The following is a 25,570-nucleotide window of genomic DNA, read 5'->3' as shown; positions in this document are numbered from 1 at the left end:
TTTCAGCAACATTTATCCCATTTACTGCATTAGGAATTAACCCATAAACACCTGAGAAAGCCTCCTATTTCTGTTGCAGCAGGAGCTTCTTGTGTTAGGGCTGATCTCTCAGGACTGATGTTTCTCTGTTGATGATCCCCTTTGGAAGGCACTGGGCAGCCATAACTCAGTGACCATATCTAATAAGGCTAATTTAAGGTAGTATCTGCTTGACTGGTTTGGTTTGTGCTGGCCTTTATTTTTTGGTTGTTTTTATGGTATTTTGATTTGTCCTGACATTTTTGGGTCAGTTGCCACTGGGTTTAGAAGTGGATCTGTGATCACAGCCTTATTCAAGGCAGGATTGATACATATTTATAAATAAAAAGCCTCTAATGGAAGCCATAGGCACCCAGCAATACAAAGCACTGTTCTCTGCTCATTTACAGTCATCTCATACAGGTGTGGTTCTCTTGACTGATGAAGTTTCCATTTGCTTTTCACCCATGAGAACAATCAGAGAATCCAGCCAATACATATCTAATAATACACTCCAAAATAATTCAGCTTTTAAATAAAAATTTTAAAGCAAACATTAGTGCCAGTGAGTGGATGACTTTGGTTTCAGCAGTAATCCCCTTGTTTCACTCAGAATGTGACAGCGCACTTCCAGGTCCCCTCCAGTTCCTTTGCTTTTTGGGAGCAGTGAAAAAGATGGCAAAATGTGCAGTCAGTGGAGAAAATGTGCACCAGTGGCATCAGGGTTGAGACCACCGTGGTTCTCACACAGGGAAAGCACAGCTGGAGCAGATGCTGTAAACTGTCTGTGCTTGATTTGGGTCTGTACCAGCTCAGCCGGAAGCCTTTTGTTTCCTTCTTGTGGGCATACCCCAAACCAGCACAGGTGTCTGGCCAGGCTGTTCATATGCTTTTAAATGTTTCTGTGTAGCTGCTGTGGCAACCCACACAGCAAAAAGGAATAGCTTTTAAAAATAAATCTGAAGCTGGTGTGGAGTTATGGAGCAGACAGAGGAAGGAAAGGGGAAGAGCAGTTGAAAGGAAAACACAGGCCATTAAAGCTGACATAAAAGAAAAAAGAAAAAGGTTCAAAACATCTGCTGGAATCATGAGCAACTTTTTACTCGGCAGCTTGTTGACAAGTCCATGAAGAAATTCAGCAGTTCAGTTTTGCTAGTAACTGCTCACCAGGGTTACTATTAAGAATTACTAAGTGCTGGAGAGGAGTTTCCCTGCCAGTGCAAGTACAGGGCTCCTCTAGAAGGTCCTATCAAGTTCTTCCAGCACAGACGTGTCTGCAGAGTTAAGTTTTGTTGCTTTATGAGGGCAAACACAAATGAAATGAGGATGACTACAGCAATTAAACAAGCATCTTACCATAAGGTTCTCCTCCTTTGTCTGGTAATGCTCAACCTGGCTGACCTTTAGAGAGATCTCTTCCACCACCCCCACTTCAGGACATCCCAGTAAAAGGTGTAAGGAAGCAGAGTGGTGTTTCTTTGAATAAAATAAAAGCCAGCTGTCTTCCTCTATGAAAACTGCAGAAAATAGTGGCGGAAAAGATCTGTGAGATTCTCTGCTCCCCCTGGGCCAATGCAGAACTGTTTTGTGGCAATTTTTGCCTCAATCCTCTTTCAGTTTAGCTTTAATGGTCTGCTGGAATAGTAGCAATGAAAGATGAAGCTGAAAGCACAAATTTCACTGTTTTGCTGCCAAAATAAAGAATTGTTCCCAGGTTCCTTCCAAAGCTCTGTGAAATAACAGCTTTTTCAACCTCCTTGGACTGAGTGTTTTCACTGAACGCTTGGATGCCAAGCTCTAAACATATCTAGGAGCCCCCTCTAACCCCCATCTGATGGCAGGTGCACAGAAAATTCCATGTAGCATCCTGTCGTATCTGACTGCTGCAGGTAATAAAGGTCTGCTTTCTCTGTGCCATTGCTTAAAAGGGCAGGGAACAGGTCACTGCTGAAAAAAATGTTTCTATTGGTACACCATCAGCAAAAGGAGGGATAAGGAGAATATCCATCCTTTATTGCATGTGGGGGAAACATAGTGACAAAGGATGAGGTTACTTCATCAAGAAGTTCCCCTGAAGAGCTGAAATTACATATGTTGTCATGACATCTGAGCAACAGAGTCTGATTTAATGCACAGACGTACTTCAGTGAGTGTTACTGGTAATTGCCACTTGAAGAGCCAAGCCATTTGGACATGCAGTTAAGTATCTCAACCTACATCTTCACAAGAAACAGCTACTACCCCAGAAGGAGCTATGACTGGGGTTTTTTGGTGTATTTTACAGGAATCTTGCTAGGTAATTTTGTTCCATTACAGTTTTTCAGAGAACAGGCCCAATAAGTGGGTTGAATTACATGTTTGCTACTAGGATAATTGCAGTTCTAAGAAGTAGGCTGTATTGTCAAATGGTTTCTCCTAGGCTTAATTTCCAAAAAATGCATCTCCAGGGCTTTGTAAACTGTACTGTTATTTGCCATTGGGAACTTTCATGGGAATTGTGTGTAGGTTTCCTCTAAGATCTTTAGATGAATAATTTTGCTGCTTTTATTTTTCCAGATAATGATTACAAATGTCTTTACGTGCTCCACTGTCCAATCTCTGACTCTTAGCTTAAACATTAAGGACTTGCTGTAAACAGACATTACTGGGTAACACCTGCTTCATGTCATAATCCCGATTTCTTTTTGGAAGGACTGCGTCCAGGCTTTGGTAAAATTACAAGCACTCCAGATGTGTATTCTGCTGTCAGCTGGCCTAGTGAAATCATTGTTTATTGACAGGTTCCCAAGAGTCAGACAGTTCTCAGTCTGCCAAGAAAGACATGCTGGCTGCACTGAAGTCCAGGCAAGAAGCTTTGGAAGAGACATTGCGCCAACGTTTGGAAGAGCTAAAGAAACTGTGCCTGCGGGAAGCGGTAGGCAGTGGACATTTTATAACCTGTAACACTTTGTTTCTGGCTTTGTTACAGCATCCTTGTTGTTTGGAGGTGGGGTGGGGTCAGGAGATAAGATTCCTTCCACAGTCACCTCTTCCAAAATCCATTGTACAACGGCTTCAGGGAGATCCAGCTGTTTCAACTCCCGATTGCAATGTCCAGGACTTTTTTCCCCCAGAGAAGGGGACCCCAGTCAGCTAGGAGGCTGACCCTCCAGGGGCTAGGAGGGTGCTCAGCATGCCTGTCTGCTGTTTGAAATTGTGAATAAGTTGCATTCAGCAGGCTTCTTATTAACTTTGATGAGACTATTATGCTGCCTAAATGGCATAGGAAGACTGTTGTATGTGCTGGTCACCACTTCTCAGATACTTTTGACTCCATTAGCAAAAAACCCAGAGGCTGGCACACTTTCTTCTTGGAGCAGGACCGATTTTACATGCTTTTCTTCTCCAAGCATGCTCTTCCACACAGCACACAAGGTCCCACCTGCTCCATGTAGATTGCCTTTATCCAGTTGGCTCTGGCTGGAACAAATGCCAGTGTGGTGGCAGACCTTGCAAACAGGAAACACTGTGGTCATCCCAGGACATGCAGGACAGCTAAGGAGCTTGTAACTTTCCCACTCACCTGCCAGTTCATTTTGGAGTACGTAGGAGGCCATTTAGTGATCAGTTTAATGTTTGGGTAAATCACAATCCTGCTGCAGCTGTGTGTGGAGATTAGCAGCAGCATACTCAGGCTATTAAGCAATCATCCCATGTTTACTAGGCCTGAGTATCTGATTTTAACAACAAATTGTGATGTGTAACACAACAGGAAGCTGGCTGCAGACAGTGGCATAGAGATCTTCCAGTTCTTGCTTAATACTTGATGTGTGTTTTAACAAAAATGGGAGAAATGGGTAACTGATTCAGGTCTCATTGCACTTTGTTTCAATTATTGTATAGTTTTTAATGCCAAAAAGAGCATGTTGGGGGAAATACTCTCAACAAAGAGTGTCAGCAGAAGTCTCTGCTGCCCCTGTTCCCATTCTTTACTCCATGGGAGCAGTCCCTTCCCACCTGAGAAGTCCTGGTTGATTTCAGCAAACAACTTGTGCTGTGAAACAGGTCACAGGACTAGATCCAGTCTCATAAGTCCATTGAGCTGAGATCATCCACAGGAAAAAATCACAGCTCTTGAAGGGCTGACAGTCAAGGTCTGGAGGCTCTACTTGGTCCAGAGGAATTTACTACCCTAAGCTGACCCTGCCTGACTGCCGATGACTAATCCTTGCAGCAGCACCGGATGCAGGGAAAGATGTGCCTGTGCCACAGTTGCAGGAGCTCACAGCTCAGTGCCTTCCCTTTAACTCCAGCCCTGTTTTTGGTGCAGCCTCAGGCACTTCAGGAGCAACCAGGATGCCGGCAAAAACTCTCACTGGGGCGTGGAGCTGGGGATGAGGAGCAGTAACTCCTTAATGTGCTGTGGCAAGGCTGGCCAGAGCCCATCTGTCAGCACGTTAAGAGCTGAAAGAAAGTGTTCGTGCTTTCCATAGGTGATTTGAGAGAGGCAATTAATGGACACTTGGAATCTGACCCCGTCCTGCAACCCTACAGCTCATCCATCAGCAGCTGGTAGTTGAAAGCTTCCTCTCAGGCTGCCCTTCGTCCTTTCTGCTTTGGCATGGGAATGGCCAATACAGAGGAAGAAGGTGGCAGACCAGGAGATAAAAAAGAGTTAAAAGTGGGGGCATAATTAAGAAAGCATGGCCAGAACCATTCATAATGCTGGCATCAGGTTACTTTGGGCTGTCACTACTCCAGTTACTTATTAATTTAGATTATGTTTCATGATTGTGCTTTTGAATACTTTTTAGCTTGTGGAGGCATCATGGTAGCCGACATTAATTTTGTCCTGCTCTGATCTTTACAGATTTTACAGCAGATTAACTCTTTCACCACTGCCCTGCTTCATATTAATCTAGGAGTTATAAAGAAAATATCCCTGTTACCCTCAAGATAGGATACAGGAATCTCTGTCTCAGTGCAGTGCTTAGAGCCACATCTCAGTAGAAGGAACACATTTTGAAAGAAAAACTGAAATAACCCCACAGTGCTGGAGGGGCGATGCAGAATGGGACTCTGAGACATTGCAGCCATGCCTCTCGCAACAGGGGGCTGTGCATGTCGACACAGAGCTCTGCTGCAAACCCATTTTGCTGGGAATTGCTTAAAGGGAAGATTGGAAAAGGCCAGGTCCTTGTTTCTTAGTGACCTGAAAAGAGTAGAAAGAAAAAACCCCATTAGGGAGTGGGGGAGAGGCCAGGGCAGGCAGGGACTGGGCTGTGCACCCGCACTCGCATTAAGGTCAGCTGCTGTTCTTTGGGATTCAGATGATTTAGGTTACTCTGCCAGCTGGATCCTCTCAAGGCTGATGCTAAGGAACACAAAAGCCTTTTGTCCTGCATGGGGAGACCTTTGAGTACAAGGAGTTGGGGCTGTGCTGGTAGTCAGGCCCCTGCCTTTTTCTGTAGGGAGTTCAATGCCTTCAGTTCTGATATGCGTGCCTGTATTGTGTAGCCCAGGGGAAAAACCCCACAGCATTCACATCAGTAATGGTGCTTGCTGCTTCCTGTGTTACACATATTCCAAAACTCTGGGGTTTGCTTCAGATTTTGAGCAAATCTTTGCAAATAACCCCATCAGTCTGACAGAGTATCAGCTAAAAATTGCTCCAAAGCTGCCCATGACATCACTGGGGCTTGGAAGGCACTCTAATACATGAAGTGTTATCAGACAGGTAATGAGGTACCAGGCACTGCTTTTAGTGGCCATTTCCACTGCATTCCTCTCAGACACATCATGAATCAGGTGGGAATGTTTTTCTGTGCAGGTCATAACCTGCGTGGCTGTTACCATTGCGGCTTTCTGACTCAGCAGACCTGCATCCTGCAGGAAGGCTCTCGGGTCTGCTCACCCCTCTCAGAAGTAGCTCAGCAGATAGGAGCTCTTGGTTTGTGTTCACCCTGCAGCAGAGATGAAAGCTTGTGTGCTGCAGCCTGCTCAGCCTCAGGCCCTGATGCCCTAGGGATGGGCACCGCTTACAGACCTTCCCAGGGCAGGCCACAAAGATCTGTATTCATGCACAGGTTAGAGAAAAGGTCCCCACCCTCAGTGTCAGGTTCTGAGTTTGCAGGGCTGGGTGCTCTCCTGTGTGGTTATCAGCTGGCTGAACTGGATATGTTGTTAATGAACGCCTGTTATTTTAGGGTCACACAAGAGTGATGTTGTGCTTTGCTCTGCTGCAGGATTGCCCAGAGCACTAATAGCATTTTCTGCTTACAGGAGCTCACAGGAAAGCTGCCACGAGAATACCCCCTGGATCCTGGGGAGGAGCCACCGATTGTAAGGAGAAGAATAGGAACTGCCTTTAAACTGGATGAGCAGAAAATCCTGCCTAAGGGAGAGGTGAGGCTGTGCCCTTGCCTTCCAGACCTGTGTCTCTGAGATGTCCACTGAGCATCACACAGTCAGTCCTGCGATCGTTTGTGCTTTGAATTACTGTACTTGGTCACAGTACCCATTTGGGGTTTTTCCATATCCATCAGAATGGGGAAGCAGTGAGAGAGCTGGGGACTTTACTTCAAACTCGGAGTAAAGCTGAAATACTTGAGGTTCAGCCCTGGCATTACTGGAGGTAATAGAATTAGCCTGGGTGATCAACTGGACCATGGCAGTGCAAGTGCTCTGGTGATAAAATGCAGTGATTTGTGTGAGCAGGGAGCATATCAGGAGCTCCCCAAGCCATCTGAGCCCTGATTCTGCCTGTCTTGTTTTTGCAAACAGCCGCTTGCTTTCCACTCTAGTAGCAATCCAAATTCAGGCCCCCTCTAACCAGGGAGAAAAGCATCTCAGCCCTGCCACAGCAAGATAAAAGCATTTTGCTCCCCAGTCCTTAAACAAAAGAGCCTTCATCCCTACCCATGGGGAGCTGGAGTTACATTTTTCTAAGTTTTCCAGGGAGTGTTTGTTCCCTTCCTTGCTCCCACAATGTGCTGGGTCAGTGCCCTGAACCGTGGCTGTGAAAACAGGCCTGCAGCAGCTGTAAGGCGGGACCGGATTCACAGAACAACTATTGTCTGTGGAGGCACATTTGTCTCAAGACACTTGTGTATATTCCAGTCTTGAGTTTCCTTTTTATTTTTGTAGGAGGAGAGACTGAAGCTGGTGTGACTGTGTGGTTTGAGGCTTGGTTCAGCCAGGGAATTAACTGTTTGTCGTTTTGTTGGCATTTTCCTTCTGCTGAAAAAATAAACAGCTGGAGCTCTTTAGTTTTGTTCTCAATGGAGCCTGGGAGAGGAATTCCACTGCAGTCAAATATTCATGAACTAGCACATTTAATTAAGCTTTTCAAAGGGAAGCATGTCTTAGCTGAACTACTCCTAAAACCCCTGCAGTCTGTTGGCTGCTCAGTTATAACCTGATCTCCAGCTTCCCCAGCTCCTATTGCTACAGGGCAGCTTTTGGGGCCAGCGGGTGAGGAATCTCCTTACTCCAGTGGCAAGGTTAGGTGGGGAGAGCAGGAAGGTAAAGCAGCTCCTCCCTAGTGCAGGCACTCTGCCTTTGGCACCAGCAATCCAAACACGCTGACTCAGCTTTTCTCTACCTCTCTCTTCGCCGGTCAAATTTTAAGGCTGTGTTGAAAACCATAAATTTCTGTTCTTGAAGAATGATGTTGAGCTGTGTTTGGCTGCCAGTTTGAAAGCATTTAGGGAGGCTAGTGATGGTTTTCATGCACTTTTCAGCAAGTGCAAACACTGGAAAATCAATTTAAAGCAAAAGGTGAAATATTCCCTCAACCACGTAAATCCAGGACTGAAATTACCAACTATGACAAGGACCTGAAACAAGGAACTTCCATCTGAAGGCAGATGATAGCTCTCATTTCCTAAGGCTTTATTTATAGGGCTCTCACTGGAGGAAAATAGACAATTATGGACAGGAGGAAAATTAATATATTTTTCCTAGGATATACTGAATGATTCAGAGCTGAATCTGTGAAGGTCTGAAATTACAGCTCACATCAAACTCACCAGACCTTTAGCAAGACCTTTGTCAGAGCAAGACTTGGAGGGAAGGGTCCTGGTTTTTTTCTTGATGATCACCTTTACCTGGCCTGTAATTCCTGACTCTGGGAAGGATTTTACCAGAAGATGATGAATCAGGTTCCAGGCCTTAAAACCCCATGGTGTTAAGTTCACTTTTAATAAGTCTGGCACTAACAGAGCTTATAAAGTCTTCAAAGCAAAAAGGGATCTGTTAAAAAGACAGAAGATGGGTTCAGTCTTAAGTGAAGTGAGTAAAATTGTAATTATAGTTTTAAGGGAATGCTGACTCACCACTGATAGCAAAGGTATATTTTTTAAGCTAGAAGCCGAGAATAAAAACTTCAGAGAATGACTTCAGTCTGATTAAATCCCACAGCATCAGCTCTTGCACTGCTGCTGAACAAAGAGAGGATTTGAATTTGTGTAACAGGGATCTCCAGGAATATATGGCTGTCTCACCATTCACTAAAAGTAGAAAAACTTGTCATTTTTTTTTTTAATTTGCAATGTACTGGGTTCCTCTTTCTAGCAGACTAATTCCTTTGAGCTGGGGGAGGTAGCCAGATCTGTTGCAGATTAGCAAGGCCCTTTGAAATTCACAGCTTGGGGTCCTGATGCAGACTGGGAAGCTCTGTATCAGCTTATGCTTTGGCATAAATTCTCCTAAATCCCTTGAATTTGGAGGATAATCAGAAATGGATAGGTAGCTTCCAGGGTACACCTGGTTGCATTTAAAAACTCAGCTGAGACCCTACAAGATGCTGGTGGCACTGGTTCTTTCTGGCATACAGAGACCTTGCTGTTACACCTTGCTGGCTCTGAGATCACCCTCCTGGCTGGTAACTCGAGGAGACAATCTTCTAGTGCCGTCAGTGCAGCAACCCATAATTACTTCAGCTCATACTCACTCCTGGATTTTGACAGCCATACACTGGGGAGAGTTAGCCTGTCTTTGCCCTGTTTTACCCCAAAGTGTTTGGTGGACGCTAAGCAAACCTTGGTCAAGAAGGTTAAAGCTGTAGCTTTGCATCAATACGTAGCTGTGAAATCAAATGGGGCTTGAATATGGAGATAGGAAACAGGGAGAAGGAGCAGGTGGGAGGCAGGTGTGACCCACAGATGGCTATAAAAGGATGAATGTGCAGTAGAACACCATTGAACTTGGCCATATTGAATGTCATGAAAAGTCAAACAGCAGCGTGAGGGCTGGAACACACATGGGTGCTCCAGCCTTGTATGGATCATCCCTTCCACCAGCTGTGCTTCCAGGCACTCGTGTGAGCAGGTGAAGGTGAGATGGGTATGCTCAGGGAGGCCCTGAGGGCAGCAACATGATTGTGGTTGCTTTGCTGATGGAGAGCCTTAGTTGGAGGCCACTGGTCAGGTTCAGGAGAGCTTCCACGTAGCTGGGCTTGGGGAGTTTGGTGGTAACCAGAATCCACTTGCCTTCGCCAGGAGGCAGAGCTGGAGCGCCTGGAGAGGGAATTTGCCATTCAGTCCCAGATCACGGAGGCTGCGCGGCGCCTGGCGAGCGACCCGAATGTCAGCAAAAAGCTGAAGAAGCAGAGGAAGACATCCTACCTGAACGCCCTGAAGAAACTGCAGGAGATCGAGAACGCCATCAACGAGTATCGCATCAAATCTGGGAAGAAGCCAACCCAGAGAGCCTCCCTGATCATAGATGGTAAGGGGGACTTAGTGCCCACAGCGTCAGGGAGGGTCTGTGAGGGCAGGGAGCAAAATTCTTACCAAATTTCCCCTCCCTCCTCTTCCCTGTCCTGCCTGGAGGACAGCAGGGGTGCTGTCAGAGGGTGCTGTGCATTAGGGATGTGCGGAGTCACAGCAGCAAAGCTGTGTTGTGCTGTGGATGATCAGGATGTCAGCAGAGCAGGCTGTGACTCCTTTGTTCTTCACCTATGAAATCGCTCTCTTGGCATCTCCTCCAGAGCAGTGCTGTACAAATGTAATTAATGTTAGCAGATTGGGGTGAGCTCTCTAGCTCAAAGGCATCTGTAAAATCAAAGTGGGAGCAGTGTCATTGCTGTGTTCAAATATTTCTTTTCTTTTTCTTTTTTTTTTTTTTACAATGTAATTCTCAGGGCACTTTATGGTTTACTGGATTGTTGATTGGTTTTTCGTGAAATCTATTAACTTTCTGCCGTGGTTCTTTCTCCCTTGAGGATTTTTCCCTTTCCCTTTGTCTTGCAGAGCTTTTCTCTGTGACTTTGTGGCAGGAACTGAGATTAGAGCTGCTGTATTTGTGATCTGGGTACCAAATTGCACCTCAGTCAGGGATAACAGACAGCCATGAGGACACAGGTTGGGGGAGGCAGCTCTAACATCTGCATGCCAAGAACCTGAGAGCTTTTCCTGCTGCTGCAGAGGATGCTCAGAAAACATTTCCTTGAATTCCACAGAACTGGTACTTAGAGTGAGCCTTTAGTTAGCAACAAGATGATCATTTTAAGAAGGTGGATCGAACCCAGAGTCCTTAAGGGCCAAGATGTGAATCTCGCTAATGGCACTGTACCAGTGTGCATCCTCTGGGGATCTTGGCTCTCAGTCTTAATCCCCAATTAAGATTCAGTCTTAATCCCCAATTATTGAAAAGAGTTAGCAGCTCCTCTCTCAGCCTGCTACTGAGAGACCCGACCTGCAGCTCTGCCCTCCCAGACTGAGTGTGGGCTGAGTCAGTTGTTCATAGGAATTTTGCCTCTTGCTCTGTGAGGAGGAAGGTGTGGGTGACTGCTTAAGGCTAAGACTCAGTGGTCAAAGATCATGGTGCAGTTCAGCACTCAGTCACTGCAATTCTTGGGACCATCTGACCATCTCTGTATTTTCTTCTCTTCAGAAGGAAACATTGCCAGTGAAGACAGCTCCCTTTCAGATGCCCTTGTTCTCGAGGATGGTATGTTGGCTGCTGTATGTTCTAGAGAGCAGGGAGGGATGTGTGAACTCCTGATTGACACTCCAAATAGAATTACTGCTCTGTGTAATAGTCCACTGATAGATCCCAGGAGCAAAAACGCTTGGTTTCCCCTGACTCTATCTTGTAGTCAGGCTTCAGGCCTGGAGCACTGAGTATTGCTCTGGTTATCACTCTGAATTATCTCAAAGGACAGTCCTAGAATGCCCCCTTGTTTTCCCTTACGTTTCAGTTGTTTTAATGCATCACACACTCTTGCTGGCCATTCTCTCCCAAAATGGGAATGTCAAGCCAGTGCCCTTCTGAAAGTGAGCTCTTCAGGTTGCCCCTGAACACAGCCAGGGGAATTGGGATAAGGAAGCAGGCTCTGGAGGTGTGATGGTGTCTCTTGGGGTTGTGCTGCCATTGGAGGTGTCACACAGCCATCACCTCTCTCCCTTCTCTTCACAGAGGACTCTCAGGTCACCAGCACAATCTCCCCTCTGCAGTCCCCACACAAAGGCCTCCCGCCCCGGCCGCCGCTGCACAACCGGCCGCCCCCGCCGCAGTCGCTGGAAGGGCTCCGCCAGATGCATTTCCACCGCAACGACTACGACAAGTCCCCCATCAAACCCAAGATGTGGAGCGAGTCATCCCTGGATGAGCCCTATGAGAAGGTCAAGAAACGCTCCTCGCACAGCCATTCCAGGTGAGCCAGCTCTCTTGAAGCTCTATCACAGAAATACTCTCTGCTTTCAGGAGGGACAGGTGGGAGCCCTTTCAAAATTTACAAAGCTGTCCCTTACTAAAAGACTTTTAAGTGTTTTGGCCAATATCCAGGTCATAAAAATAGGCTACAGCCACATGATTGCTGTTTGGTATCTCAGTGTTATTCTACAAAACATGTAGAAGGGAAGGATGGTGGATCATCTGAGGGCTTTGACAGGGCTTGGCTTTGACCTCTGTCACTGTAGAAGCACAAGCGCTGGGACACAAGCTCAGAGCAGCAGCTGACCCAACTCCCACTCATCCCCACAAGATCCCAGGCATGTGCCTGAGATCTGGAAAGATGCACGGGAGGCACTTGCCCAAATTCCTGTGGGAGAGCTGAAGCAGGGTGTTTCCTCTTCAGCAGTCACAAGCGGTTCCCCAGCACTGGGAGCTGTGCCGAGGCAGGAGGGAGCAGCTCACTGCAGAACAGCCCCATCCGGAGCCTTCCCCACTGGAATTCCCAGTCCAGCATGCCATCGACGCCAGATCTACGGGTACGCAGTCCGCACTACGTCCACTCCACGCGGTAAGTCTTCCCAGCTCCAGTTTCACCTTGATTACCCTGAAATAAATTTTCCTTGCTTTATCCTTCCCTCAGGGTATGAATTAATTTCCAGTTCAGGAAAGGACACAAAGCATTCCTGTTCACGTAAGAGGCTCATGTGCTCATGCCAGTAGAGAATCTCTCCTGAAGTGACATCATGAAATCCCTTCAGATAAACACAATTCTGCCCCTCATCCCTCCCCTGAAGTGATCAAGCTTTTCTTCTGCTGGGACCTTTCATCTCGGACTGTTTATAGGCTCTACAAGCCACTTTTAAAATGCATGTAGTGCTACTGCTAAATTCTGCAGTAAATTCCTCCATGGATCCAGCTGGAGAGAATATGTTGCTTCCTGTCTGATACAAAATGTTGAATAGTGGTAACTTTCCCTCATGGATAAAATGTTTGTAGGTGTGTGATGTTACAGGGAGATCAGCAGCCTGTATAAAGCAATCCAGCCGGGGACCCAGGTGGCAGTGGAATTTAGCCCAGGGTTGACAGAGGAAAGAGCTAAAGTGTGTAAAAGGGAGGTGATTTGATGTATGGGCCCAAAGTTGACTGCAATTTTCAGCAGGATTTTTACAAACTGTTCAGCTTCATTGCACTTTTGCTTTTGTGGCAAACTCCATGGACACTGCGGAGAGCAGAGCTGAGCCAGAGCTGTGTGCTGGTCGGTATCCTGCCCTAAGGGGAAGTGCTACCATCATTTAGCTCAGAATAAATCAAGAGTCATGCCAACACATCAGCCTTGGGCAGAGACAATACAAGGCATTAAAGCCCTGGGTTAAGTTTGTTACAAACTTTTGGCTTGAGGGTACCTTACAAAGGTGCAATGTCTGTTAATGCTGGAGCCAAGCTGTATGAGATACGAGTCTGGCACAGAGCTTGAGAATGGGCTTTGACTGGGTAGGGGCCATTTGGGTGTTTGAAACAACCATTGCTGAGTCTGTAGCTTATTCATGAGCTGCATGCCCTGGCCTTAGCCATCCATCACGTAGATATGTTTCTGCTCCTTGAATGGATGGGTGGAGCTCTTCAAACAGGGTGAATAGAGACCTCCCAGACTTGGCCATGAATCAAGCCTTGTAAACTGTGATTTGGGGTGGTTGCCTGAAGGGTTGTCACCAGTAAGAGTCCTGCACGCGCTACCCATGGCTGGGCCCCAGTAACACCAAGCTGCTTGACAAGGGGTGACTTTTTCAATGGCCAGTGGAGAAATCACAACATTCAGGGCTAAGTATGGGCAGTCTGTCTGTCTCTCATCAGGTGGATTGTACCCATGCAGGACTTTCATGGGCCACTTGCAAGGGAATCACACCACCTTTGTGGCCTGTGAGGTTTTCGGATTTGCAGGGTGGCACAAGGTGAAGGTGGTAGCAAAGGGATGATGCTGATCCAAACAGCTCTGCCATGAGAGAGATCAACCATCAAAGCCAGGGCTTGAGGTTCCCAGACTTTACCCTTCAGACTGAGCTTTTCCCAGGGTGGGAACCACAGAGGAACTGGGTTGGGCAGGGAGTTATGTCCCTCATGGTGCTGTAGACTGAATGTCACCACCAAGGAACTGGAGAAGAACAGGAACACCTCAATCACCTCAAGCCCTGCAGCAGGGAAGCAGATTGCATTGCAGGGAGCAGCCCCAAGCAGTGCTCGAAGGGTTCAGGTTTCCAATGCCCTCAGATTCCTTTGCTGGCTGTGTGTACAGACAGGGATGGGGAATGATTGAACCTGTTGACTTACAGCCTGTTTTGTTTCCTGGTACCTGCAGGTCAGTAGATATCAGCCCAACCAGACTGCACAGCTTAGCTCAGCACTTTAGACACCGGAGCTCCAGTTTGGAGTCACAAGGAAAGCTCCTCGGCTCAGAAAATGAGACAGGGAGCCCTGATTTCTACACCCCAGGGACTCGTAGCAGTAATGGCTCTGACCCCATGGACGACTGCTCTTCCTGCACCAGCCATTCCAGCTCGGAGCACTACTACCCTGCTCAGATGAACCCCAACTACTCCACCCTGGCAGAGGATTCCCCGTCGAAAGCCAGAGAACGGCAGAGGCAAAGGCACAAATCAGCAGGCAACCTGGTCTCTTCCAATTCAGGGAGTATGCCCAACCTGGCTGCAAGGAACGGGACGGGACACCATCGTGTCTACCTGCACAGCCAGAGCCAACCCTCCTCCCAGTACAGGATCAAAGAATATCCCCTGTACATCGAGGGCAGCTCCACGCCCGTGGTGGTGAGGAGCCTGGAGAACGACCAGGAGGGACACTACAGCGTGAAAGCACAGTTCAAAACCTCCAACTCCTACACAGCGGGGGGGATGTTCAAGGAGAACTGGCACGGGGATGAAGTGGACTCGGTCAGGCTCACCCCGTCCCGCTCCCAGATCATAAGGACTCCATCTCTGGGCAGGGAGGGCCATGAGAAAGGCTCGGGTAGGACTGCGGTGTCGGACGAGCTGCGGCTCTGGTACCAGCGGTCCACGGCCTCCCACAAGGAGCACAGCCGCCTCTCGCACACGAGCTCCACCTCCTCAGACAGCAGCTCCCAGTACAGCACATCTTCTCAAAGCACCTTTGTGGCACACAGCCGGGTCACGAGAATGCCTCAGATGTGTAAAGCAACATCAGGTAAGAGCCAGGCCCAGGCAGAGGGGCGGGAAGGATGGCAGCCTCATTCAGCCTGGATTTGTGCCAGGCATTACACCCCAGCTGGAGAGCAGTGCCAGACCACAGCACATTATCTGGCCTTCAGACGCTGCTCACCAAGCCTGGAGGTGTAACACTGGGGAGAAGGCCTTGTCCAAGACATTCATCAAGTGGGAATGTTTTTCCATGGAAATCATCACTTCTCAATGATGCGGTCAAAAGACGGAGAGAGACCAAAGCCCGGTTATTGTCAGGTCTTTCATCAGAGTGCAGTTGGGTTTTGGGTGATGGCACTAGAGGCTGAAGGTGACAAAACCACAGGGAGCATCACTATTCATAATCACAGCGAGGGGAGAGATGAAGCAAGCAGGGGTTCAGCACAGACTAGGAGAATGTATGTCCTCACTGAAACACCAAAAGCATGAGAAAGGTGAAGTGGGGCATGCCAGCCCCTCCACCCCCCACAAAAACGTTTGAGCAATGACATCTTTGTGCACTGCTGAGACTTGGTTTTCCCATGCAGCTCCAATAACTCTGCTGATAATACCCTGAAATTCAGAGTGCTGAAGTTTGTGCAGTATTATGCCTCTGTGTCATGTACAGAGCTTTGCACTCCTCTGTGCTGTTAATATTAAATGGTAAGAAAACAGTCAAATTCATTACACTGAGAAGGCCACAATGTGCTTTGAACCAGACCAAGGTTAAATATTTACTGGCCATCAGTCACTGCTTGTCCAGCCAGTGTGGACAGATCAAGGACTTGCTAAAAACCTGAGCCACATGCCTCAGCATGGGAGACACCATTGCTCTGGCCTCACTTGTCACTGCCTCCCAGGCAGACCAGTGCATTGTCCAACCATGCTGGCTGCTGGCCTTCTGCCATCCCAGCATGGTGTCCAGTCCATGGTGACCACCACGCTGGCAGCAGTGGGGCCCTGCACTTGCTGCCAACTCCAGCATGGAGTCAGAGATGGTTTGACACAGGCTCCTCATGGGCCACCAACAGCTGCCCAAGAAGAGGCTGATTTATGTGTGATGCCAACACTCACAGGAGAATCAGGTGTGGACCAAGACACAACTGAGTAGCTGCTAGAACCATCCCATGTCTCCCTATGAAAATCTGTCTTCCTCCCTTTGGTTAATGGGTATTATGTTCCATGCAGCAAGAGAAAATGCTTGAACACTGGAAAGCTTTTGGTTGGCCTTGGAAATGGTACCAGTTCAGGAAAATTGTGGCTTTGGGGTGAGAGCACATAAAAATCACTGTCATTCAGTCTATTCCCCCACTCAGCTGGGTCTTTAAACCTAAATGTGATACCTGTGCAGCACAAGTGTGCTCAGTAATCACTGCATGGCCTGACCAGTTGGCAGCATAGATTGGTTTTGTGTTCAGAGTCTGTTCCCAGTCACAGCTGTGGGAGGATACTGACCTCAGGAGCTGTCAGCTCCAAGAAGCAAATTAAAATTTGGTTTTCCCTGTAAGTGTCATTTGGCAGCAGCTAAAGAATTTAACAGCAGAGAGGGGTGCCAGGTAGAAGCCTCCATAATTTCAGCTGATCAGTCCTATCTGATAGGTCTATTGGGCTGCACACTGTCCTTCAAAGAGGATCAGACTCCTAGGCATGTATTAAATCCAGAGGGTCAACACTGTATGGACTTGAGGAAGAGGAAGGGTTGGTCAGGTGGATTTATTTGCTGGACCCTCACCAGGGAAATTCCCCCAAGAACCACTTCCCATTTTTAGTCCAGATTACTTCTGTCTTCGTTCAACAAAGCCAAGCATTTTTTACAAATGCACAGTGAAAGAAAGTTGTAGCTTTTGAAATCTTCAGAGCTGTCTTCCTCCTTAGCACATGACCAGTGTACTTGTCCAGGCTCTCACCACTGCCAGCCCTGGCTCCTAGGGACACAAAGCATCTCCCACCAGCCCTGAAAGCAGGAGGCTGAGCCTGGCAGGCTGAGCTCCTCCAGTTCAGGACCCATGGAGTCCAGGCAGCAGCAACCAAGCTTCTGTGCTGGGAGAAGCGTGGTGTGTCCCAGGCAGGATCAGGAGAGTCTGGGTGGCTGTATTCAGCTGGAGGCTGTGTTCCTGCAGAGCTGAGGCCACATCCAGCCCGTGCTTGCAGCAGTGTCAGCAGAGGCTGTGCTCCTGTGCCACGTCCAGGCACAATCACCCAGGAACAGGGCGAGGCCTGTCCCAGGCTGTATTTACTCGCAGCCAGACGTGTTTCTGCTGGTCTGACCAGCTGATGCTTCTGAACCACCCTGACCTTTGCATTCTCACCTCACCAGTCGTTTTCCTCCACCCTTGGTTGTTTTCCAGCTGCCTTACCTCACAGCCAGAGGAGTTCCACGCCGTCGAGCGAGCTCGCAGCCACGCCGCCGGGCAGTCCCCACCACATTCTCACGTGGCAGACTGGGTGAGTGTCTGTGGGGACAGGTTAGAGAATCCACCTCACTCAGTGCTGCTGAGAAAAAGCGCCCCACACACAAGCACAGCTATGAGAAATGTTTCCCCAGTGCTCTATCGCCTATATCTGCACGGAGCATTTCCAGTCTCCCACCTGTGCTCTTGTGGGGGTGGAGCTCTGGTTTAGGCTGACCAAGACATGGCCGAGCCATCCACACCCAGCAGCAATGCTCCAAGCAGTGTCAGACTGACAGGGAAAGAAGCCTTGCAGGTTCCTCCTGCTTGGACAATCTCCTTCCTTCAATCTTCATATGTTGAAATAGCTGATGTTTCTTTTTCAGCAGCCATCACACTGACTGTCCACACCAAGACCTTGTGCAAAGACAAGGTTCAGTGCCTGCCATACCTGTGTGTGCAGCAACCTCATTTTTCTGCTCAGTTTTCCCCAGCAGTGTGTCTGCATGACTATTAAGTGCATCTTTTTTCAGCTACCACTAACATGAAAGTGCTTCACCAGAGTGTGAAGGGAGGCATTACACATAGGTAGCCATTACTCATGTAAATACAGTAATTGGGTTCTTTGGCACACCTTTACAAGGCAGGGAGTTCCAGGAGTAAATAAACAACCTTTTGTAAGCTCCCATGGGTATTCTCTAGCAATCTCTGTCCAGCAATTCTGTCCTGCCATGTGAAATAAAGGTCACTTCCAGATCCCATCTAATGCAGCACATCCCAGATTAGGGGATGAGATTTTGGTGAGATCAGCTAGATCTGACACTACAGTCCTCAAAATACCCTAGTCCTTTGAAAACATTTCACTGTGCAGCCACTGGAAAATCTCCTGCCCTGTAATTACCCTGGTCACCTATGACCAGGTTTGACCTCTGGTTTTACTCCAGCCCTGCTTGTGACTGCACTTTAAATAGGAGATGAGGAGAACCATAACCACAATCCCTTAGGTTTACCTGGATTTTAAATTCACACATTTGACATCCAGCCTCACATGGTCTTTGCATGTGCTTCCAGCTTTAAAACAGGAGAATGTTCTTGGTCTCATTTCAGAAAAAGTCAAGGGATAGCAAGATAGGCAAAAGGTACCTACCTTTATCATACACAGAAATTTCCACTATTAAGAGTTTGAGTCTAAACTCAAATTTTAGTCTCAGTCTCCATCCAATCCTAATTCTTCTAAATATCTTGATGGTGATCAGAATCAAAACTGGTGAGCAGCCAGCTGAGACATCTGTTTGGATAATCCCAGCTTTTCTTATTTTTCCATACAAGATAAGCCCGGCACTTTGTCTCTCGCAGCAAAAATACATCAAGCCAAATTCTCAGCTGGTGAAAGTGAAGTTAGCTGGACTTATAGTTTAGGCCCTGCACCAACAACCAGTGCAGAAAGAATTGGAGACAAATCAGCACTTTTTTTGTGCCTGGGCATAGCACCCAAGGTGTGTGTATATAAATACAGGAGTGGATGCAGTCTGCCATTGGATGCACAACACAGATTCCCTCACTGCAGGAGCAGCTGTGCCCACCCAGCACGACTCAACAGATTGACAGTTCTCCCCAACATGTTTTTGTGTCACTAACTTTTTCTAAAGATGATTCATCAACTTGTTTCCCCACTGGATTAATAAGCTCATAACAATGTCTGTGTCACTTCTTTTCTTTAACATTTCCTCTCTCCTCTTTCCTCCTTTTTTGCTCTCCTTTGTTCAGAGAAGCAACAGACAACTCACCCACTATGGATGAGTCTCAGTCTCCAACCCACCAAAGTACTGATGAATAGAGGTATAGTAAGGGAACGTTTTGTTCTTTCCTCCTTCTGCCCCACAGTCCGAGAGCACAGTGCGAGTGCCCGGCCTCCTGCTGTCCTGCCGGAGCAGCCCTTCAGCTGTGAGCCCGCTTGGCTGCCAGCAAGGCTTCCCTCAGTGCCTGGGAGCATTCAAAGCCCTTTCTGTGCCTTTTCAGCGAGTCTGTGCCTTTGCCCTGTGAAAGGGACTTGGGGCCAGCCTGCTCTGTGTCCCTGCAGAGGCTGAATGGGCAGAGAGAGCGGGGAGGGGGGCAACAAATCTGTGGCTTGGGACAACTGAAAGCAGTGTGGGCAGAGTGCTGTGGGAACAGTCTGGGAGCAGCGTGGTGGGGACATGAGCTCGGGTAAGCTTGAAGGACCTGGCCAGAGCTCCCGGCCTCGCTCCAGCCACAGCTCCATCACCCTTTCCTCTTCCCTCCCTGCCGCAGAACTGAGGCTGTTTGCAGCAGCCGCACCAGCAGAGAGGTTTTATGGAATGAAAAGCAACCCTGGTGCTGTTCCGGTGGGAAGACAGAGGGGGAAGAGTGAAGGGAACAAAAAACCCTCAGAGTATTTCTGTTTTAATTAAACTGCCGTCGCTGTCTGACACTCTTATTTGAATCTACAACCATTCACAGCTGGCATCTGTCAAGTGTTTCAAGCCCAGCTTTCTAGAGATACCCCCATCAACCTCTGTGCTACAGCACAGAGCTGGGAAACAAAAGGCTCTTTAACATGCAAATAGCGATGCCCTTGCTCAGGTTCCTCTCAGACCCCAGTCCCAGGGAAGTCAGGTGGAAAACAGGGCAGAGGAAGCAGGAACTGTATCACATGTGAGATCAGTCCTGTGAGGTGGGGAGGGAGTGTAGGAAGGAGTAGGAATCCCTCAGTAAACAGAAAAAATGTGCATCTCCTGCTTTTGGCCTCAAAACAATCTCTAGTTTGGAAGTCGGTTCAAATCAAAGTGTGAGGGACAGACATCAATTCTGGCTGTGATGGCACAAATAGAGCAATCACTTTTCAAAAGATCCAGATTTTGACCTGAGTGTTTTCCTCTGGCAAGAAGCTCTGCAACCTAAGCCAGGAGCTGACCCTGGTTGGAGCTCTTAATGTAAATAGCAAAGAAAATTCTCATGAATTATCTCATCTGCTCAGTACATGCAAAGAAAAAGCCAGGCAGCAAAAGAAGCAGTAGCTTGTCAGAGCTACCCTGAGATGAGTACTAAGCTACTGCAACAGAACACAGTCCTTTCCACATCAGACCTGGCATGGTCTCACTAGGCCCTTCCTGGTTCATCCCTGGAAAGCCACGTAACTCTGGGATTGCTCAGTGATGCACAAGGCTCTGCCCAGAGAAGAAGTGCTACAAGAAAGTGCCACCACCCTCCTCCTTCCACATTCCCACTGGGTGATACAGCCTATGGCTGAGAGAGCTGCTCTAAGGACTTGCTCCTTGGAGAGCATCCTATGGAAAAATCTCTATCCCAACTTACTACCAAGCCGGACAGCAGGCAGAGCCCTCAGACTGTGCAGAGCCCTCAGGCAGGGCAGAGGCACAGCAGTGCTGCTGTACCCAGGGCAGGGGGGAAGAAGACACAGCAGAGTGCAGTGGGGTCTGTGAATATCCTGCATTCCTCTCCACCCATAATACAATGTTTTATGCTCAGGTTGAACTTCCCAGGAGCACTCACTGTCCTAACAAAGTTTCCTTTCTCCTGCAGGAACTACAATGATAGCTGTTTCCTGGATTCTCCCCTCTATCCAGAATTAGCAGATGTCCAGTGGTATGGGCAGGAAAAAGCCAAGCCCGGGACTCTAGTGTGAACCCCTGACCTCAAGTTAATCACATCAATGCCATTCTGAGATCACCTCACTGCCTCTCATTTGCCTTACCCAGATGCACTGTCACGCAGCACCAGCTTCAACTCTAAGCACTTTTTTCACGATGCAATTCAAGACAACATCTATGGAACACTGGCCCTGAGACACCCACCAGGACAGGAACAGAGCGCAGCACATCCCATTGCCAGACGGGTGCCCGTCCCTCCCACGGCCCCGGGGCAGCGGGTGGAGAGGGGCAGCCATCTGAAGAGTCAGTTTCAAAGTTGGTTTTCCTTTGAAACAATGAAGCCTTTCAAGGCTCATATCAAAGATTAGCGTTGCACAGCACATAACAGCAGTAAGAGTTCCATGACCTGCGAGATGAAGCCAACAGCATTAGTTTTAAGGGCGTGGGAATAGGACAGAGGCTGAGAAATGGAGACCATCATCCTGAAAATGCATCTGTTCTGAAACAGCAAAATCCCACCACTTCAGAGATGTGTCAGTCTCACAATCAGGTCAGCACTGCCAAAGATCGCCGCACCACTGTTGGCAGGATGAGTGTGCTCAGCAAGTTCTAGCTACAAGAACATCTCCCTTCTTTAACTCAATGGCAGGCACGACCACCCCCTGCAAAATGGCATTTCCTTCTTCGCTTGGAGTCCACCTACATGCAAGCAAACCAACCCCCTGTGCTGCAGACACACCCGAGGTCTGGGCTGGTATCACAGCATCACTGTCTGCAAGCCACTGTTGAACTGGACAGACAAGGTTTACAAAGGCATTACCTACAGCAGAGCCAAGTACTGCACTCAGCATCTCTGTGGCTGGCACAGAGTGCCCACCAGTACATGGAGAGGTTGGGATTGTATTGGTTGTTTTGATACAGATAAAAATTACCAAAAAAACCTTTCCACAAACAGATACAGCCAATAAATTTGAATCTATTTCTGCACAAAGCGTTAAAGTGAAATCCAAGGGAAAGCACATCGCAATCGACCTGACACAGCCAAGCTGTGATCACATATCGGTTCCACTCCTCTTCCCTTCATTAGCACCAGTGTAGCAAAGGGCTCGTCACCCGTGCGCTGCCGTGTGGGAGAACCGGTCTGTCGGGAAGCGGGAAGGCTCCTGGAGCGGGGTTGGACAACCAGCAGACAGGGAAATCTTCCCCTTGCCAGAGAGAAAGAGAAGCGACCGAGCAAGCGTCGGACACAAGCGAGAGCTGCCTGTGGACACCAAACGGAGTCGCACGAGCGCGGCCTGGAAGGAGCTGCAAGTTTACACATACTTTAGAGCAATGCTTTATACATGTCAAGCCATGGAGCTTTCAAAGGCCTCAAAGACACTTTTGTAACGAACAAGTGCACAATCTAGGTGGATGTTGAAGCTGGCACGTCTTAGTCTTCACTGCGGTGCTATGCTGTTTTTATTGCCACTCAATGGGGGTGGGCGCCCAGCCTTCCCCTGTTGGTGCGTGCAAACGATGATTTCCTATGGGAAAGGCATTAAAAGAAACGGCTGGAGGGGGTTACTTTGTGAAAAGCAGAAACTGAAGTTAGCTTTAGTTTAAGGAAAAAGGAAAAAAAAATAGTGTGAGTGTGCGTGCGTGTGTGTGTGTGTTCCAAGAATAACAACAGCATCTACCAGACAAAGTAGAGCGAGACGTTTCAAATTAAACACTGCAACTTGGGGGGCTGCCACACCTTTTGGTATTAAGGTTGCTGGAAAACTGTATTCCAGGCGTTAAAAGAGAATGGGTTCTGTGTAATTAGGCTTTGAAAAATGATGGGGTTTCTAAACATTAATGCAAGCGGCTCATGCCAATTCCTTCCTGCAGCTCACTCCAGAAGTGTTGGCTTCGGTTCCCTGCGCTGCTGCCTGGCATCACTGGCGAGGTGGGGAGGTGGCCTTGCGGAGATGAGGCAGCAACGGACAGAAAGGCTGTCATTTGTCCAGGGAAATCTGTGGCAGAGCCAGGATTGGATGGGGCAGGAGGCCAGGGGCTCTGAGCAACCTGGTCCAGTGGAAGGTGTCCCTGCCCATGGCAGGGGTTGGCACCAGATGATGTCACTTCCAAGACAAACCCCTCCCTAATTCTACAATAAGGAAACTCATGTTTACACATGAAGCATAAATGAATTTTCCCTCTGAAAAAAACCAACAAAAACACTGGCAAAGGGTTTACAAAGGTGGCCACACAAACCTTGTGCTTCTGGGCCTCCCTGAAGAGGAGTGCAATGCACTGTGACAGTAATCGAAGCCTTACTTTCAATTCTGGAAGAACAGCCAGTGGTGAGATTGCAGCCTTTATCTGAACATGCAAAATGCTGTTTTCACCATCTCTTTGTGCTTTGGGGTCTTTAACATGGGAATTATTTCAAGTTCCTAATTGGATTTTTAGCTGGATAAGAGATAGTACTGATTAATGACATTTACTGATAAGATTTGGTAGCTAAAGTGAAAGGATTAAATAAGGACCAAATTAAGCTACAGGGAATAATTTAGCCCAAGGATTTTTAGGGGCTCTGAGCAACTGTCTGTTTTCTTTTTAATTTCCCTGGTAAGTGGTTTGGGTTTGTTTTTTTTTTTTTTCTGTGTACCTTCTTTTAATTAAAAAGAATTCAACAACAGCGGCACTATGAGGCCTCTGGGCACTACAGGAAGAAACATTAATTCCTCCAAGACCAGCTCTGCAGTTTTGCAGCAAAGGTTAAAAGGTGGCAGCCCTGAAATTAGGGGGGAAAAATAAAAATGTTTAGCCTGAATTGCAAACAGGCTGGAGTGGCAAAAAAGCTTTCTAGAAACGGATTGAGTTTTGCTTTGTGTTCTGCTTTTCTGGTTTGCAATCAAGGCACATGTGAGCAGCCAGTCTGGTAGTAAAGACAGATTAAGTAAAACAGGTTTTACTGTTTAGCTCAATTCAATTAAACACAAATGTACATAAAATGTTAATCATATGAGATTAACATATTTAAGTATAACATGGAGGGGTATATACATAGCTATTATAGACAAGCACTTGACTACCAACCTAACCCCTCCTTTACTTTTTTATTTTTCAAGGCTCCATCTGCCATAAAGCCACAACCGCGTTCAATCTCCGTGTCTGACACTCCCTCTGTGTGGGCAGGAGCCAGGGGACGGTCCCTGCACGGGGCCGTGCTGGGAGGCAGGGTTTATTTTTAAATGATATTATATGCAGTCGAGTGTTGAAAATGTTGAAACAGTCCAATTTGTTTTCACTCTGTATTAGTTTTAGTTTCAGGCATAGCCGATCCCCATTCAGGTGCTATCAGATGACCAGTTACTGCTTAGTTAACTAGATGTAAAGTTTTACATATATATTAATGTCAATAGTTTTATTACAAGTTGTGTAAAATGGACTCTCTAGTTTAAAAAAAAGAAAAAAAAAAAAAGAAAAAAAATTAGGTCTCTCCTGAAATTGACTTTAGAGCATGGAAAATGATTTTACTGGATTCTGTTCAACTGTAATCAAGGAAAAAAAATATGTATGTTGTAGAAAAAGTTGCAGAATTAAAAAAGATCTGCTTTTAATTTATTCTTTTTGTATTAAGAATTTGTATAGTTACCTTTACATTTTGCAAAACGGTGTTGTCAACACTTCCTTATTAAAGCATTTTCAAAATGAAACCTTGCCGTGGTCTCTTCGGTAGGGCAGAGCCTGGGCCATCCTCACCACTGCTAGAGATGCTCCGTCCAGATGTGTGCACAGCTGGCCAGGGTGTCCATGAGGGACCTGCTCCTTGGCTGCCGGGGAGCCTGATTGCAGGGAACACTAGGCATTCCCCCAAAAAAGCCCATCCTTTAGAGATCCCTTGGGATTCAGCACCCAGCAGATTCATGCTCGCTCCGTGCCATGTTCTCCCAAGCGTTGGTCCCAGGGGCCCAGGAGGACAAAGAGTGTGACTGATATCCCACCACCGTGGGAAGCAAAGTCACAGAAATAACATTTAGTTACAACACACAACTTGAAATAACTAAAAGTAAGGCTCACTTACATGGATTGGATGCCAAGTTGCTGCAACGCAGTTTCAGCAGTGCCAACCACTGTGGGACAGGCTTCAGCACCAGCACATTCCCCATGCTCCAAGGAACTGCCTGCTTGGTGAATTCCCAAGGGAACCCAACCCAAGAGGCTGCTCTAGCTCAGTAGGGCAGCAGGGATCCCCGCACAGGGTTAGGGACGTCACTTAACATCACTGGTGTCCCCTCTGTGGGCAGCAGTGACCCCTTTGGCCACCCAGCACCCCCCAAAACCACAGGCAGCTTCCAACAGCCACACAGTCTCACATGGGGCCTTCCCACACTTCCCAGCACCATTGCTTCGTGCTCCTTCCATTTATTCCCACTGTACAGGGAGCCTCTTCCCACCCCAGCACCTCCTGTATCATCCACCCAATCCCCCCCACATCCCACAGGGAGTAGGAGTTCCACTCCACAGGGAGTTCCCGGAGTGGGGAACCACTGCCTGCAGTAAATGCCCAGGAAGGTTTGGGATGGGACCAAACAGCCACAGTGAAGGTTTTCAGACAGCCCCCCAAACACCGGGACCTGGGCTCAGATTTCTTGCCGGTGACTCCAGTAGTGCTGCAGGCCCCTCTTCCAGCTCTATG

At 47.8% G+C, this 25,570-nt stretch overlaps 1 protein-coding gene across 9 annotated transcripts in view; it reads left to right on the top strand.

The window, feature by feature from the left end:
• The window catches only part of FRMD4A (FERM domain containing 4A), a 359,132-nt gene extending 334,545 nt beyond the window's left edge, over positions 1-24,587 (top strand). For 7 of the 9 annotated variants that reach the window (XM_042053262.1, XM_042053270.1, XM_042053280.1 and 4 more), the window contains 9 exons: positions 2,799-2,932; positions 6,280-6,402; positions 9,498-9,726; positions 10,894-10,950; positions 11,419-11,656; positions 12,080-12,244; positions 14,030-14,889; positions 17,231-17,327; positions 20,834-24,587. In XM_042053262.1, the coding sequence (XP_041909196.1) occupies positions 2,799-2,932; positions 6,280-6,402; positions 9,498-9,726; positions 10,894-10,950; positions 11,419-11,656; positions 12,080-12,244; positions 14,030-14,889; positions 17,231-17,327; positions 20,834-20,936 (2,006 nt within the window). In that variant the 3' untranslated portion in view covers positions 20,937-24,587. Of the gene's footprint in view, positions 1-2,798; positions 2,933-6,279; positions 6,403-9,497; positions 9,727-10,893; positions 10,951-11,418; positions 11,657-12,079; positions 12,245-14,029; positions 14,890-17,230; positions 17,328-19,039; positions 19,112-20,833 lie in introns of all 9 variants that reach the window. The other 2 variants (XM_042053253.1, XM_042053222.1) reach the window with 1 other exon arrangement.
• Positions 24,588-25,570: the final 983 nt, after the last annotated feature.

This window comes from Corvus kubaryi, unplaced genomic scaffold (genome assembly GCF_017639235.1).
Source record: "Corvus kubaryi isolate FWS band 111438036 unplaced genomic scaffold, C.kubaryi_AGA036_p1.0 135, whole genome shotgun sequence".
NCBI classification, from domain to species: domain Eukaryota; kingdom Metazoa; phylum Chordata; class Aves; order Passeriformes; family Corvidae; genus Corvus; species Corvus kubaryi.
Note: the sequence above shows the minus strand (reverse complement) of the source record. Positions and strands in the feature narration are given on the sequence as shown.